Raw genomic sequence first — 18,305 nt, 5'->3', positions numbered from 1 at the left:
AGATAAATAAAAAACATTCTTAAATTGTATGAAGACAACCAAATCAAGTCCATGACAGAACTAGTTGAAATTATTTCACCGATAATTTGTTTTCACAGTAAAAAATTATTTTCACCAATAAATTCTGCTGTTCCGCTGAAAAATTACTGGTGTTCATTGATAAATTATGAGTTTTTGCTGAAAACTTTATGTATTTTTGCTAGATAGTCACGAAAAGGAAATGATTTACAGGGTGTCATATAACAAAACAGCATCAAGTTCAAGCAGAAAACCCTATGGAATGTGTTCAACATTTTCATAAGACTCTGCCAAGATGATTTCAGTTCTAAAAACATTTAATGGAAGCCTGCATGCAATTATGCATTGACTGTCATCGACAAAATAAAATATAATTTGAGCTCGTACAGAAATAACTGCATTTCTACATTATTTAATACTTGGAATATTCATTTTTTTCACATTTATAAAAGCTGTATAAAACTATGAAAACGTTCATCATAAAATACAAAAAAATTCCCGCCCAATCCCATGAGTCCCTCTGCTACCTGGCAACCAACGTAAACATGGCAAGAACGACGTTAGCGATGAGGATAATGGTACCGAAGATCATAATAAGACTGTAGATGACGTTACGATCAGATGGGCTTGGTATCAAACCCGGTAAGAAGTGTTCTATGGCGGCCATTAGGATCCATTGTCCATCTAAGGCATAGCATGGCATTGCGTTGAGGATTGCTAAAGCACCAGACAGGGAGATTAAATATCTGATGAGAGAGATGTTAAGGTTTGTAATAAAGTGTTTCACTGGCATTTTAATCTTGATCATTGCACCCTTTTAAAAAATCAAATCCTACTGATACCTCGGTCAAATTTGGTCTACAACGGCCGTATGGTGAGTCGAAAGCAGCCGTTTTATTCATTTTTATTCAAACCACTTATGTAGCTGGTACAAAACAATGTTAAACGGCTGTTTTCAACTCGCTGTACGGCCGCCGTAGAGCAAATGTGACCGAGGTATAAGCAAGAGATATCAACCATGTTTAAATCAACAAATGAGATATTGTTTGCTTTTATGTTTATCCAGTGTGCTCTCCTTCAGGCTTCATTTTACACATGAACATTTATTTTGATGAGAGATATGTCAGGCAAGGCATCATGGCACTGCATTGATGTCAGTGTGAATGGATGATTTGGAGCCTGGAAGGATCCATTCTTTGAGCGCACAAAGTAGTACTAACATCAGCTCAAACTACCACTGGGTAATAACAATAACTGCATCTCTAATAGATTTCTCCATAAATGGTGCTAAATAAGTGTCTGCTATCATTCAAGTTGATTTTATTTCCACAACCTGATAAAAATTGAAGAAATACATTCAAACTACAGAAGTGCATTAAAAATACAAAGGATACAACAGTAATAACAGAAAGTGATGGGGTTGACAATAGGCCAAAAGACTTTTCAAAGGTCAATGCCAACAATAAATAAATGACAGCTACAAAAATGAAACTGGTGGGGGTGGGAGAGGAACTAATAAAGCAAATTAATAGGAATCAAACAAGAACATTTGGAAGGTTTTTTTATTAGTTGAAAGACTGACAAGATTATCTTCATCATAATCATTAAATGGCAGGTTCAATTTGATGTTTACAGGAAATGTCAATCATGTCACTTTCGACAAAGTGCCATCCCTTACCTTATTGACTTATTGAATTCTATATAACTGAATATTCTCATAAATTTTTTGAAGATTTTGTTTACTTTGCTTTTAGATAATTACTTTTCCAACACCAAACTAAGCTTAGATTTTTTTTTTCTCTTTCTGTCGTTTAAATCTTTTTCATCAACTGCATTATAGCACGTTTGCTAATCGCTTTATATATCAATTAATGTATGAGTTCTCACAGAGTTTTTTGTTTTGTTTTAATTGCCAAGTCTTCCGGAATTCAAATACATCTGTTAGCCTTCTTAAACAATTATAGCATTACTTTTCAAGTAACTATGACATATAACTACTCACATCGTAACAATATAAACCAGTGGTAAACTATGAACGAACATCTTTCATTTATTTTTTATGAGTGTAATACAAAGTGTCAATGTTTCTCTATGTGCAATACTCAATTTTTTATGATGATAATGTGAATAATAAAAGGATAGTTAAATATGATATCAATAATAATGATAAAAATAATAATAATCAAATCTTAGATTAATTATGATAATGAATCAAATAGTAAATGGTTACAAAATGATTGTATTACAATGATGACTGATTTGCCAATAACGTATGTATGTATTTACCCCAGGCATGTGATTTTTCCCCAAAAATTATGTTTTTAATTCCCGTTTCTCATTATGTTGTAATTTTCATGTATATTTTTGTATTTGTCTGAAAATCTGTAATTCGGCCTTTGGGCCGCGAATGATTTCTTTTGTTCAAATAAACCATTTCTATTCTATTCTTTTCTATTCCTTTTGCAAAACTGGTTGAAATATTTTGTACATTCAAATAAAAATAATGCATCTGGTATCCTGCAGGATGGAGGCATATAAACATACACCTGAGGAGTGTTTCATGATACAGCTTGTCATTCTTAGCCAATCAGATATGAGCATTTCACTAGCTTATAACAAATATCTGAAAATCACTTACTTTTTATTTCATAAAATGCTCCCTAATCCAATGGTAATTTGATGACATTTTCCTTGATAGGAAAGAAATGTTTGATTATAAGCATCGGGCTAAGGATACTTGCAGAACATTTCTATGACCTCAGGCAGAGTAAGAGGAAGCCAATCATACTTGGGAACATAACTGCTGATCCTCACTGAAATTACAAAAAAAAATACATGCATAAGATTAATTATAAAGAAGATCATAAGATTGATTTTGAATTTGTACAATTTGATACATAAATGCATGAATCTGTCTCATCATGGTATATATTGTCAACATAATGTATTTGAAATACAGTATACATGTATGTATAGGTAATTCTATCTGTCATAACTCTCCTTAATAACACAACTTCAACTTGAATGTAGTTACCTGTACATTAAATGCATTCAAGAGTATATGGTGCACCCCCCCCCCTTGGAAAAAAAATTCCCAAAGCCAAAGCAGCTTCATGGATTATACATCTAGTTGAGAAAAGAATGATTGTCACTAATGTTACAAGAACTACTTTCCAAAGTACTTCCCAGGATTTTTAGCCTAATTGCGAAAGAAAGCATCAATGCTTGTGAGCAAGCTACCAGAGGACCAAAAGCTAAAGGTCCTTTCCGAGGGACCTGGTAATGAGGATTAATGCCTTACCAAAGGGCACTAGCGCACCAAATGGGAATCGAACCCGGGTCACCGGAATCAGAAATCCTAGCTCTACCATCTAAGCCTCCTTTACATTATTTAGAGACATTTCTACAACAAATAAATTTCTGAACTGTAACTTATCTTTCTTTCTAAATATCACCACATGAAACTGCACTTACTACATGTGGCTAAAAATGAAGGTGTTTCCTATGTAAAATACTGGGAGATGTGAATTACCAAAATTATTTAAAAATCATTTAAGTTATCCAAAGATGGATGTCATCAGACCGAATCTTACCTGTATAGCTACATAGAGTACAGGAGGACCTGAATTGTGAGCTACTCTTAAAAGACGACTAGAGTTATCTAATGATGTATATAATTAGATCAAATCTTACCTGTATAGCTGAAGAAGTATGGATCTCCTACATAGAGTACGGGAGGACCTGAGTTGTGAGCTACTCTTAGAAGACGACTAGAGTTATCTAATGATGGATGTAAGCAGACCATCTTTCTAGTTTGAAGGCAATCACTGGCTTTATGACATCGAGGTAGCTCTATCACTGGCCTTGCTTCTAAACAAGCATACATCTATAACATATCAAAGAAATACAGAAGAGAAAGTTTTCATGTAACAAAAGTTGCTTGGAAACATGTATTATAATAAATTGATTGCATATAACAATGCATACATAATTTTTTTTTTTTGGTAACTGTCAGATAAGACATCCAAAAATCATTTCAAGACATGCTCCCCAGAATCATACCAACATTTTCAGAACCATATCAACATTTTCTGACCCATGATAGTCAAAAATACAATATGGATTAGAACCATAATTTTGAAACAAAATATGTGTGGAACTCTGGGCACATAACAACTCCCCCTATAAGGATTAGAATGCAAACTTGGCTTTGGGGATTCAGTGGCAATATATGCACCATTGGGAGCTCCAACCAGCAGACAGTAGTCTGCAGGCACAGACCCTGATTGGAACTTTAATCAACAAGTGTGCCTCCATGCAAAGACTATCACATACGAAACTTGCGGAGAGGGGCTTCAGTACACAAGGCATGAGTAGGCTGCACATTCAGAACCTTAACTCAAGTGAAGGGTTTGCCCAGCAGATTAAGCAGACAGCAGGCAAGGGGCCCATTACATAATGCTTAGCAATTTGATCATCCAGATGATTTCTACAATTGATGGCATTGACCCTTCATATTGCCATGGAATTATCTCAAGCAGAAAGAAAATAAATTGGACAGAAATATATGCCCCACCAACGATAAAAAGGATGGAGGATCACAGTGTGAACTACTCCACAATGTTTGCCGTCATTACCAGTTCTTCACCATTTCAACAAGGACATTCCGATAAAATACGGATGGTGCAGTGAGACTGGGACCATCTTCCATCTATTCATACAGTGCCCGGCCATCCACGAATCCCTCAACGTTTTACATCATCTGATTCACCAACTCATCCAGAACATTAATATTGACTTTTGATTTATACTGGACACTGGTTCCTCATGCTTTGGGCCGCTGCAAGGAAGCCGTGCATTTGTGTAACTTTTTGTTGATTAGTTTCATAAGTACAATTTATTGGCTTTATCGTACTTTGAATCTTTCAGACCCCATATTAGTTTAGAAATCCAAATTAAGAGCAGGATATTTCTTGATCAGTTCTTTAAGCTAGAAAACAACATTACTGCCTTCACAAATTGTGAACAATGCCCTTTGTTTTGTCCTCAGCACTTCCTTTGAGCTAGTTTGGTCAATTTGATTGTACTTTGATGATACTGGTTGTTATGACGTTACTTCTTGTTTTGTTTATTTGAGTCCTTTTTTGTACTAATGAAGTATACTATTATATTTTATTTGTATTTATGTTTTAGTTTGATTGTAAATAATGTTTCATTTTGAAAAGTTCAAAGAATAAAATTGATTGCATTGACTATTGTGTATGATCGATAGGAAAATTCTGCAGCATGATACAAGGCCTTGATCATATTTAACAAATTTTCTTCAACACCCCCTCCCCCAAAAAAGGAATAAATGATTGATGTGCTTAACACAATGGTACACTTGTTGCTTGGCTTGCCCAGTTTTTAAGAATAAATACCAGTTGTTGCAACGATCTCAAAATGAGTTCGAACAGAGCTACAACTCACAAGTTCTTATGAACTTTTCAGTAGTTTCCATTTTTCTCTTATATACATGTAATTTTCATTCTTGTACATATTGTATATTGTTTTTTATACTAGTGAGAAAACATATAAATTGAACTTGAATAGAATCCAATGAAATGACCACCCAAGTGTTTGCATGTATAAATAAAAAATATGTGCCAATTGGCTCTGGAAAAAATGTGTAATTGCTGAGAAATACGCTAAATAAGCATGGAACTCCATAAAATTCTGGGTATTTTTCCAAGCAATATTAATACACTGTCCCATACATGCCTTTTTGTGTAAGTTATCATCAAAATTTCAGCTAAGATTTCATGATTTCACAAAAAATTAGTTGATGTCAATGTACCAGATCTACATCTATGATATGGTGATAATTATCGTTGATTTTAAAAGCCGTCTCATGATTGCTGCAATTACTTTCTTTTACCTTTAAGAAGTTCTAGTTACATGTTATGTAAATAAGACAAGTGGAATGCCTCTGGCCGTCTCACCTGCATCACGCGGTTCAATATAGCAGCAGTGCTGACTTTGAATACTACTCTAACTCGCACAAGATGTTCAGTGATACATGGTTACTCTTATTTCCCTTTTTTATGAACTAGACCAATAAACTTACAGAGATATGATGGTTATTCAACAAAAAAACCCAACATGGCCAAAGTTCATTGACCTTACATGACCTTTGACCTTGATCATGTGACCTGAAACTCGAACAGGATGTTCAGTGATACTTGATTACTCTTATGTACAAGTTTCATGAATCAGATCCATAAACTTTCAAAGTTATGATGGTAATTCAACAGATACACCCAATTCGGCCAAAGTTCATTGACCTTTGACCTTGGTCATGTGACCTGAAACGTGCACAGGATGTTCAGTGATACTTGATTACTCTAATGTCCAAGTTTAATGAACTAGACCAATTAACTTTCAAAGTTATGATGGTAATTCAACAGATACCCCCGATTCGGCCAAAGTTCATTGACCCTAAATGACCTTTGACCTTAATCATGAGACCTGAAACTTGCACAAAATTTTCAGTGATGCTTGATTACTATTATGTCCAAGTTTCATGAATCAGATCCATAAACTTTCAAAGTTATGATGGGAATTCAACAGATATCCCCAATTCGGCCAAAGTTCATTGACCCTAAATGACCTTTGACCTTGGTCATGTGACGTGAAACTCATGCAGGATGTTCAGTGATACTTGATTAACCTTATGTCCAAGTTTCATGAACTAGGTCCATATATTTTCTAAGTTATGATGACATTTCAAAAACTTAACCTCAGGTTAAGATTTCGATGTTGATTCCTCCAACATGGTCTAAGTTCATTGACCCTAAATGACCTTTGACCTTGGTCATGTGACATGAAACTCTAATAGGATGTTCAGTAATACTTGATTAACCTTATGGCCAAGTTTTATTAACTAGGTCCATATACTTTCTAAGTTATGACGTCATTTCAAAAACTTAACCTCAGGTTAAGATTTGATGTTGACGCCGCCGCCGTCGGAAAAGCGGCGCCTATAGTCTCACTTTGCTTCGCAGGTGAGACAAAAAACAGGTGTTTCATGTAGCATCTTGTCCGTGATTTCCACTAACTTGTTTTGAGCCAATCAGATGCAAAGATTTTAGTAGCTTTCTTGCCCATACATCACCTATATTTTCTTCACTCAAAATAATGCGATTCAATGATTTGAATGTGTATCAGATTGGCATTTTTATGTATCTATGTCAGAAAAAATTTCTCCCTGACTCATTGCTTACATATTCTGATTTAAATTGTGATATTCATAAACATAGTACTAGAAGAGCTTCTGACTTTCATCCTCCTCTCATACGTACATTTTTTTCTCAAAAATCCGTCATTTATCAAGGACCAGTAATTTGGAATTCTCTACCATCAACACTTAAGGAGGTACAATCATTTAATGTATTAAAGAATAGATCCAGAGAAATCATTCTTGACAATTATCATGTGCTGTGAGTTAATTTTCTTTAATTTGTTTCATTTAACTCTTGCCCCCCCATTTGTTTTGTATTTCTTTTGTATTACATTGTGTATACAACATATCATATTTTGTAAGGTCGCCATTATAAGGGTTTTATCCTTTCTGGCTGCTTCCTGCCAAGCATCATTTTATTTATTGTACCAATTTAAGTATTGTATTTTATGTATGTGTATCATGTTATTGTATTTTTAATGCTTTGGTGAAATAAATTAAATGGAATTATAAGTTTCCATTGAAAATCACTGACTAGTATAAATGCTCCCTTGTACTTACTTTTTCTGGTTTTTCAGCCTCTTCGCCCAGTCTATACGAGAAGCACAGTTCTGCTACACTATCATTCCTACAGCATTCTATCTCCCCTCCTGATCCCTTATATACTGTCAACAAAATGAAAAAAAAAAATTCAAACACGGGCATGGAAAATAAGTTTCTACTCATTATAATAGGATGTATGAATAATGTTATATTTATTTGGACATGGTTGAAGTTACTGTGGAAGCGGCATGGTGTAGCGACTCTGACTCTTGCCTTGTTATCAGAGGGTCATGTGTTCGAATCCCACAATGGGCAAGCGTTCTTTGGCAAGGCGTCAATCCACAATTTGCCACTCTCCACCCAGGTGTTAAATGGGTACCAGGTAGGATGCGAAAGCCTATGTAGTACGCCTAGCAATTGAGTCTTGGAACTCTTGTTGGAAGGCTCCCCAGGGAGTCGAGAAGGTGCATACATTGTATGCGGGCATGCAAGGACCCGATGACCGGGGTAATAGTATATCTGCAAAGCGCTTAGAGACGTTGTTCCGATATGTTAAGCGCGATATTAATGCAGATTATTATCATTATTAGAGAGAAATTATTACATCGATTCTGTAACAGATTACTGGATTACAAAATGAAACCCCATTTTCTTCACTTAGTAAAAATAATTAATTTCAGTGTAATGTTGCCTACATATACAAGTAGCCATAAGTTTCATCTTTTCCCACTTGTAATTACAGACAGAGAGTTTTTTTTATTGTTTTTCGGTGTCTCAGCATCTTTGATATATTTCTGAATGTAAGTGGATCAGAAATGTTACTCACATTTAACTGCTTTGTTGAGCTGTTGTGCCTTGCCTGCAGGCATACAATGACCAAAGACTGGATAAAAAACTACACCTCTCAGACACTGTGTCCATGTCTCTGTATTATAAACTGGACAACCATTAATACTGGTCACCTGGTAGCCTGGTGCAAGACCCCTCCGACCATAAACTGGAGAATTCTAAAAGGAAATGCGAAAAGATGATGTATAAGGAACTTTATTCATGAAACTTCTTTGGATGAAATTATTAAACTAGTATAAGTTTGGATATTGTGATATTGTAGAGAATATTTCATGAAAATTTAGTGCTATATATAAAAAGACAAGTTCCTTTCATGAGAGAACCCTGTTAATAGCAAATGCACTCTTATGCCATGTGTGTGGTGAAGTACAGAGGAGCGGGGTCATGATAATGTGATAAAGAGTGAACTAGATGATCAGCCAATAGCTGAAGTGACTACCCATTAATTTAACCAGGAAACAAACTTCTATAGACAGCATTATAGACTGCGCAGCACAATCTATGGTCGACTAAAACCTGTTACATCTAAATATATTCCTCCAGGCCGAGTCAACATCCCGATGCCGATTCATAAAGCTGTTCGTCAGTTACAGGCGACTTTAAGAATGACTGGTGAACCTTTCTTACATGCTTAACCATCGCCAATGACTACACCATTTACCACAAGAAAGGATCACCAGTCATTCTTAACTTCAAACAGCTTCAGGAAACATCCACCAGGTCAAATGGATTTGAATCCTAACTCTGGTAAAAAGAAAAATTATAAGTGGCCATGTCTAATATACTTACTGGTAAGACCTCTGTAATGACCACACCATTACCGGTCAGGTAGAGGGGGCTTAGAAGGTAAGGCATGGTCATTAAAATGACCACACCCCAGATGACCAGTAAGAAGTTATGCCAGACCCCTGCACAGTATATCCTAAGCTGACCGATGGCATTGAGTGCTTGAAGATGCTCGGTGTGGAGATCAACAAAGGCACCAGGATAGATCAACATCACAAACACACCAAAGCCATTCACCCGGACATTCTCCCTGAAAAAGGAATCAAGAAAAGTAGTAAGATAGCAGATAAATATATAGCAGGCAAACATTAGAAATCAAAGTTGATTGTTTTGCTTTTCTTCTAACAAAGTTTTTAGGATAAATTTTAGTGAGTTTGGAATGCAGAGGACTTGTCTCAGAGTTATTGGAACTACCTGCAATGCATTTAATACATGTAGTTGGTGCTCACTGTAAGATCTCGGAAACCACAAAATTATCAGAATAAACTCAGTCATGAGATCTCTGAACAGTGTTATTGCAAGCAAAGCAAGAAATCGTTTTCATTAACTGGCCCCATAACACAGACAACACAATAATATGTAATATTGACAAGAAAATTTACTTGTTGTAGTGAATAAAGTTCCTCATGATGGCTTGAAATTTTCATTTTCAATTTCATCCTTGTAATTATCATGGTGTCAAACTGAAATAAAAATGTCACAAATTTATATTCCAAATTTCTTATAGCATCATAGATTTGACTAAGCTTAAATATTATTACCTGACAGCAGCTATAGCATGGCCCAGCTCATGTATGATACCACTGATGAGAAGAACAGCAAAGAAATAGGTGATCTGGTTCAAGGGTAGATTCACACCTGGCATCTATTAAAGAAATATGAAAGAAAAGATTGAGCTTTATCAATTTCACTTTGAAGGAGAGAGAACAACGATGAGAATAAAGAAATTGGTGATTTGATTCAATGGTAAATTCACATCCGGCATCTAAAAAACATTTGTTTTATTTTAAACTACGTCACTTGTAATTCTAAAGGAGAAAAAATGAGAAAAAGACAGGATATAAAGTTAATAAAAATATGAAAAAAAAAGCTGTTTGATTATTTCAGTTGCTACAGAGTAGAGTTCAATACAGAAGGGTAAAGACAGGATAGCATCAAATAAAATGAGATTAAGGGGTTCCAATTTATGAATTAATAATTTTACGAATAAGTGTTGCCCAGATTAAAATATGTTCGCATGCACACATACAAATGCTTGGTATTTCCAGTTGAAATCTTTTCTGGCTCCAAGCAAAAGAAATATATAACACATGGAGCGATATTTATTTACAGTTTACACTATGATGCTTCAGATAGATTTTATTCTTTTTAGACAAATATATCTCTTTTTACTACAAATGTTTTCCCTTGAAAAAATTGGAACAAATAAAAAACATAATCCCAATCCTTGGTTTATTACATTGTAACAAAAAATATTTCCTTTTTCATAATTTAAAAAAAATCCTCCAACTCATTGGAGAAAACATATATAAACAGTATAGAAATAAAGTGATTTCAGAAATTCGGAAAAGAAAACTTGAATATTACACTAAGCAATTTAAGAGTGCTCAAGAAAATATTAAATATACTTGGAATGTGATAAATGTTTTGAATTTCAACAAATCTAAAAAATCAAGAGTGTGAATCTATCGAAGTTGATGGTTCTATGATAAACAGGTTATTGCAAATCTATAAATTTAATGATTTTTTTTTAGTTCAATAGGAGAAAAGATTGTTTATGAAATACCTGATTGCAATGAAGATTTCAGCAGTTTCTTGCCAAATCAGTGTCCTAAATAATACAATGCTTGTTGTACATGACCTTAAGGATGGAAAGAGTTCAGGTCATGATGGTGTTGACGTAAAAGTCTCTAAGTCCTTCATTTTTATTTTAGATCCATTATGTAATGTTCTCATTTTTTCCCTTGAAAAAGGGTGTATTTCCCCACTGTTTGAAAGTTGCAAAAGTTCTTCCTATATTCGAAACAGGATATTGACATATTTGAAACTATAGGCCCATTTAAATGCTTTTTTTTTAACTCTTGGAGAAATTGGTATACAACAGCCTTTTTACTTTTATTTTTTTAAAAATATATATACCATCATCAATTTGGTAAGTAATAATGATAGACCTGTGAACCCTTTCCATTTTATTATACTTACCACTGGTGTGAGGACTTGTTCTGGTTTATCTTGAGAGAAAGCTTTCACCAAGGTCATCAGGAGCAGAGCTATGGAAACAAACATCAACACCACCCCAAAGCAGGCACCGCAAGAAAACCAAGTTCGAAGCAGACGAGGTTTACACTGGCCTAGTCTGATGAAGAGACGGTTGAACTTTGTGGTGTAGCATTTCAACTGGGCTATGGAAACTGACAGTCCACATCGCTCCTGGAATGAGGTGTACTGCTCTCCGCATCGTCTGTGAGTCTGTAAGAGAAAAAAATAGATTGAATATCATGCTCCAATACATTCTCCCCAAAATGAACTGGAAGCAAATAAGAATGATTTTGAACTGCGAATATTGTAAGATGATAAAAAATCAAAGCAAGCATGGTGGTGATGATGAACAAAATGCACAATCCTTTTTTATACAAGACTGAGCTGATGAGAAATCAGATTTGGGTTTATGTTGGGAAATAGATATATACGGTAGGTCTAGCCATACATGTATGTAGCCCAAGCGCGACTGCCATGACATGCATTTCATTAATGTGTTTTGACAGTATATTAACAACTTAAAAGTTTAAATCTTTATTCCATTTTCAAGGTAAAAACAAACCATAAAACAAAACACCACAAAATTGGCATATGGCCCAACTTTCTATTGACAATTTTCATTGTCATCAGTAGAGGCGCACGGCCAATATTGGAGACTGTCTCCAATGTGGGAAATTATCTCCAATATCAGAGACTTTTGTAAAGAATTTGGGTATCCAATTTCAGAGACAGTCTCCAGTTTTGGAGACTAATTTCCTTTGTTTACATTTGCGGCAAAAGGATTACCTTGGCGGCAAATAAAAATGTGATAAGCAGATTCCTCATGACAAATTACCCCTTTTCACCATCTACTTTAAAAATTCACCGTCTACTTTTGTTTTGATAAGGATTTTTGTTGTCAATCACACACAAAACAAATGGGCTTATGACCTCAGTGAGACAAAATTTTGGGTGGAAAAAATCATGCTTTTGTTGGTGTCGTTTCTTTTGTCCTTTTGCAAAGCAAGTCTCCAATGTGGGAGATTGTCTCCCCTATTGGAGAGTCTCCCATATTGGCCGTGCGCCTCTACTGATCATTTTTTAAACTTAGTCTTTAGAGTAACTTTAACATTAGAAATACCAACATCATGAACTCAAAACTACTGTCTAACTTTACTCATAAAATTTTATGAGTAAATGTTATTGAAAAATCATTGTTACACCAACAATTAACTTAGCTTAGTTAGAAATTAGAATACTTTTTCTCTCTCTTTCATTCCATTTCCAGTGTTCAATTCTTAATTACTAGTTATTCATATTCTAGATACAGTTCGTAGACTTGCTCACCTTTAAATATGTATCAGCAAGGTACAATGACGACCAGAAACCCAACAGCATTGCAATCCATGTTGTCCGCAGCATGTTGTTTGTTTTGTTAAAGCTTCCGATTGCAAAACAAAGTCTCCCACACGCACTTGCAGTAAACGCGTCGCGGGTAGCCTCGGGTCAGTGTTGAGCACAAAACGGGTCCGGTAATGCGTCGGCGATCCGAATCTATTTCTCGAGTCAAATATTCATTCTTTTGGTTCCATTCTTGAAAATCTTTCGTCAGTAAATGCTAGACTTGTTTATAACGGCATGTTTATATCGGAGTCTGTTAGTAATCTGCTACAAACTTAATTTCGGGAAAAATCTTGTTTTGAACAACAACAGACATCACGGCCATGCTTTTCAGCTGATCGCTTTATTTAATTAGGCTATATTCAGACAAATGGAGTTATTTTTCGTGCCAAGTTGTTTTCGTGTATTTCCCATTACATCCTTGTTTTGGGCTTGGTGTATGATATGTATTTAGTCAAACAATAAATATTTTGTTTCTCATGCTCTTCAATCACAGATTTGTTAAAACATTTTGTAATGAAAATATAGCGATACACACAACAGTCACTCCTTTCATCCTCCTCATCTCACTTAATGTAGCTCATCTGTTGTTTTTTTTTTCATTTCAATACAAAATCAATTTCTTCTTTGATGTTTGATATTTTCAAAGGGGGGGGGGTGGTTTGTTAATTGGTTTCATATATTATTATTTGAAAGTGAAACAGAAACAAAAATGCAATTTTGGCCATTCAAAGGTGAAAAAATTAAACTTTAACTCATTTCTAAAAAAGCTTGTATAATTCATGTTAATAATTTATTTTGTCAAGTGTGTTTTCATGTTAATAATTTATTTTGTCAAGTGTGTTTTCATGATCAATTTTGTTAAGCTTGCAAAAGATCATAACCCAGTCTTACTTTTGCTTTCATTGGGTCTATTCACTTACTTGGACACACAAAAAGATAAAACCTTGTTCTTGTTTAATAGTAATGTAGCATCAGAACTGAAACTACCTTTTCTTACTCATCTAATATACTTCCTCCACAGCATCAATTACTACAAAATAAACACTCCTTACATTTTGACTTTTCATGTACATGTATTTGTATATTTCAGATTTTTAAGACCAAAATATAAAGCACAATAAATATTTACAAGATCTCAAGTCAGTGTATTAAAATGACCAAGGCATTATTACTTGATGTACAATTTAGGCAAAATATTGAACTTGCTAATGATGAACATATAAATCTTAAACTGACAAAGTTATTGTCTGCTCCAAAACTAATAATCAAAGTTTGAATAGTACCTTTTTTCCATAAAAAATGTAAGAAAATGCAGCTTATGGCATCTGTTAAATTTACCTTCTTTAATTCTTGTTTCAAAAAAAAATACAGCTAGAATCAGCACCACAGCAAAATATGCACACTGTAATGTTAGGTATAAGAGATTTGGAGTGATATATTATATATTCCATTTTCAGCCTTGAAATTATATCATTTTCCTTCAAATTGTGATTTCATTCCTAGATTAGGCTATCATTCTATAAGAAAAAAAAATCATCACACACCAAATCATAGACTTTAATTCATTCATGTATACCACAATATCATATAATATCATATATTCAATATATAAATAAAATTCCATATTCATTTTTATCTTGTACAATCAAGTACATTGAAAATATCATAAAAATGTAAATATCAGTAATAAATGTCGCATAACAATTCACTGGAAAAGAAAATTTCAGTTTGCTCATGGAATAATTTTTGTCAAACCATTAATTTACAGTTATATTGTTTATTGAAAATGCAGTATCTGTGGGTCTGTGTAGGCCATACATATCCACATGTGTTTTACAGTGCATATTGAATAGGTAAATAGAGATGACGGATAACAATATTAGGCAAAGTCTTGAGTATACCAAAAGCTTCGGTCTCTGTTATATTGGTTGTTCCATTGAACTCCGTTGTCTCCACTCACAAATTACAGAGACCGAAGTTCCAACTTAATCTGTACAGGGACTCAATGGTCATATGTTTATGCATTAAGTTAGGATAAACCAGGGAAGTGGGAGTTGCGCGACAGTCGAAGTAAGTCACTTTTTTCCTTTTAAGAATATTTTTGTCTGTTTCGGTACATTTAAGGCCAAAACGGAATATTAATCTTTATTTTGGTCCAATTCTTTTTATACATTTTTATGAAAAAAGACTAAAATCGAAGAGCCCCGTTGTTTTTTTTTGTATGGTTAAACCTCTAATGGCAGTTGCACGATTACGAGCCGTCTGTGTACAAGGAAAAATAAAGAATTTTAAAAATGTTTAAAACTCCTCGAAACAGACGGCTGCTAGCTGTCTAAGTCTTGAGCTAAAACTACTGAGGCCCTGTACCATAAAGTTTAATGATTGATAGTATGGCTGATTTTTACAATTGATCATATACAATACTCAATGTAATCAATCTGAGAAATCAATCCTATGATCAATTGCTTAGCTTTGTGTTACAGGGCTTTTAAAGGATTTTGCATTAGCAAGATAATGCCACATCTTCATTAAACATTTCCTCGACAAGCATTTTTTTGTGCATGTGTTTTCTTGTTCTTCTTCATACCTGGGAAGCTTTAAACACGTGCTTGTTTGGTAATCAAAAAAACGTTTTGGCATTTTGGTGGTGAATTTCATACGAATACTTGTTTTCCTAGCATTAATTACAAATAAGATCTCCAAGAAGCTCTTGCAGAATAGCACACAGTATATCTCTTTAAAAATACACCCATGTGTGTAAGATAGTCATGATAACTACACCGTTGATAGAATAATCATAGCAACTTTTTATGAAATGGAGCCGGTACCATGCCAGTACATACAGATAATTCTCTGCAAGTTTCATGACATACTACATCTTCTCCAAGAAATATTATTAAATTCAATAACATCATTTAAACAAGTGGAATGCCTCTGGCCGTCTCACCTGCATCACGCGGTTCAATATAGCAGCAGTGCTGACTTTGAATACTACTCTAACTCGCACAAGATGTTCAGTGATACATGGTTACTCTTATGTCCACTTTTTATGAACTAGACCAATAAACTTACAGAGATATGATGGTTATTCAACAAAAAACCCCAACATGGCAAAAGTTCATTGACCTTACATGACCTTTGACCTTGATCATGTGACCTGAAACTCGCACAGGATGTTCAGTGATACTTGATTACTCTTATGTACAAGTTTCATGAATCAGATCCATAAACTTTCAAAGTTTTGATGGTAATTCAACTGATACACCCACTTCGGCCAAAGTTCATTGACCTTTGACCTTGGTCATGTGACCTGAAATGCGCACAGGATGTTCAGTGATATTTGATTACTCATATGTCCAAGTTTAATGAACTAGACTAATAAACTTTCAAAGTTATGATGGTAATTCAACAGATACCCTCGATTTGGCCAAAGTTCATTGACCCTAAATGACCTTTGACCTTAATCATGAGACCTGAAACTTGCACAAAATATTCAGTGATGCTTGATTACTATTATGTTCAAGTTTCATGAATCAGATCCATAAACTTTCAAAGTTATGATGGGAATTCAACAGATATCCCCAATTCGGCCAAAGTTCATTGACCCTAAATGACCTTTGACCTTGGTCATGTGACGTGAAACTCATGCAGGATGTTCAGTGATACTTGATTAACCTTATGTCCAAGTTTCATGAACTAGGTCCATATATTTTCTAAGTTATGATGACATTTCAAAAACTTAACCTCAGGTTAAGATTTCAATGTTGATTCCTCCAACATGGTCTAAGTTCATTGACCCTAAATGACCTTTGACCTTGGTCATGTGACATGAAACTTTAATAGGATGTTCAGTAATACTTGATTAACCTTATGGCCAAGTTTCATGAACTAGGTCCATATACTTTCTAAGTTATGATGTCATTTCAAAAACTTAACCTCAGGTTAAGATTTGATGTTGACGCCGCCGCCGCCGTCGCCGCCGCTGTCGGAAAAGCGGCGCCTATAGTCTCACTCTGCTTCGCAGGTGAGACAAAAAATCATAAAAACTATCAAATTTCAATATTTGCTTCAGAAATAAAGCCTGGGTGAGAACCCCCCCCCCCCCCACAATATCTGCATTGGAAGTTCAAATGGCATTTCAGTGTGCACCACATACTTTCATTACAATTCTTCACATCAAAAGACAACAGTTCTGAAACATGTGAAAATAAATACTTTCAAACCTTTGTGCAAGTGTGTGGCTAAAGTAAGCACAGCAATGATGAACAAGTAATGAATGGGACAAGCATCACTATTCTAGCACCAGTCAAAATCTTTTGTGTTCAAAACACTTCACAATCTCAAAACTGAATGACCATATCTTTATTTTATGTTTAATCTAGAACGGGGGGACGCTATATAATTATAAATTACATTTATAATTTTACAAGCAATTTTCCTGATTGTAACAAGATATAATGCTGAATAGATCCCTTTTCAAGAATAGAAATATTGATTAGGCACAATAAGATTGTCAAAATTTTAGATATAATCATGGATAGATTTGTGTTTAATGACCAATTCGCCCTATTGAATATCAAATATTTCCCTTTCTTTAATCAGTGAATTGATTTCATATTCTATTATCCCATTTTATTCAATTTCATATTGGTGGCTTGATCACACACAAATCTGATCTACAGTATCACATCTCCCTTGAATACATGAACGATATAAAAAATATACAAGTAGATCTAGTTGCTTCTTTATAAAACTTATTTTCTGAGCACACACAATCAATAAGGCTTGCGCCATCACATCGAGTTATCACGTCAGGTCGGACAAGCATGTATATCCCCTAAATTCTGAAACGTTGGGTCCAGTTTACCTGACCATTCAATAATTTTGCTATAATTTTCACAAAATATCAGGTAAACTGGACCCGACCATTCGAGAATTTAGGGTGCCCTTTTCTTGAATAGTCGGGTAAACTGGACCTGACATTTCGGGAATTTAGGGGTCCTTTTCTTGAATGGTGCAAGACCCGGGGGGTGTTTCACAAAGATTTAAGTATGACTTAGAGTCGCACTTAAATGTCTAGTTGCGCGCAGTATAAAAGGCATGACAGCATTGGTCAGATCATGCCAAGAGGACGCGCACTACTGTGTATTGATCAATAAGATTGCGTGTTGCATAACATGTACGCGTCGACATTTAAGTGCGACCTAAGTCATACTTAAATCTTTGTGAAACACCCCCCAGATGCGAC

At 34.8% G+C, this 18,305-nt stretch overlaps 1 protein-coding gene across 1 annotated transcript; it reads right to left on the bottom strand.

Annotated features, from left to right (window-relative positions):
• Window positions 1-307: 307 nt before the first annotated feature.
• Window positions 308-13,415, bottom strand: LOC121413482 (membrane-bound transcription factor site-2 protease-like). The gene is made up of 9 exons (XM_041606305.1): window positions 13,001-13,415; window positions 11,618-11,884; window positions 10,177-10,280; window positions 9,419-9,665; window positions 8,607-8,787; window positions 7,799-7,902; window positions 3,712-3,904; window positions 2,756-2,831; window positions 308-764 (listed from the first exon to the last, which is right to left on the bottom strand). The coding sequence occupies exons 1-9, from the start codon at window positions 13,073-13,075 to the stop codon at window positions 542-544; spliced, it is 1,470 nt and encodes a 489-aa protein (XP_041462239.1). The 5' UTR covers window positions 13,076-13,415; the 3' UTR covers window positions 308-541.
• Between the last annotated feature and the right edge of the window lie 4,890 nt (window positions 13,416-18,305).

The sequence above is a fragment of the Lytechinus variegatus genome, chromosome 4 (genome assembly GCF_018143015.1).
Source record: "Lytechinus variegatus isolate NC3 chromosome 4, Lvar_3.0, whole genome shotgun sequence".
Lineage (NCBI taxonomy): Eukaryota > Metazoa > Echinodermata > Echinoidea > Temnopleuroida > Toxopneustidae > Lytechinus > Lytechinus variegatus.
This window is presented reverse-complemented; position numbering and strand designations above follow the sequence as displayed.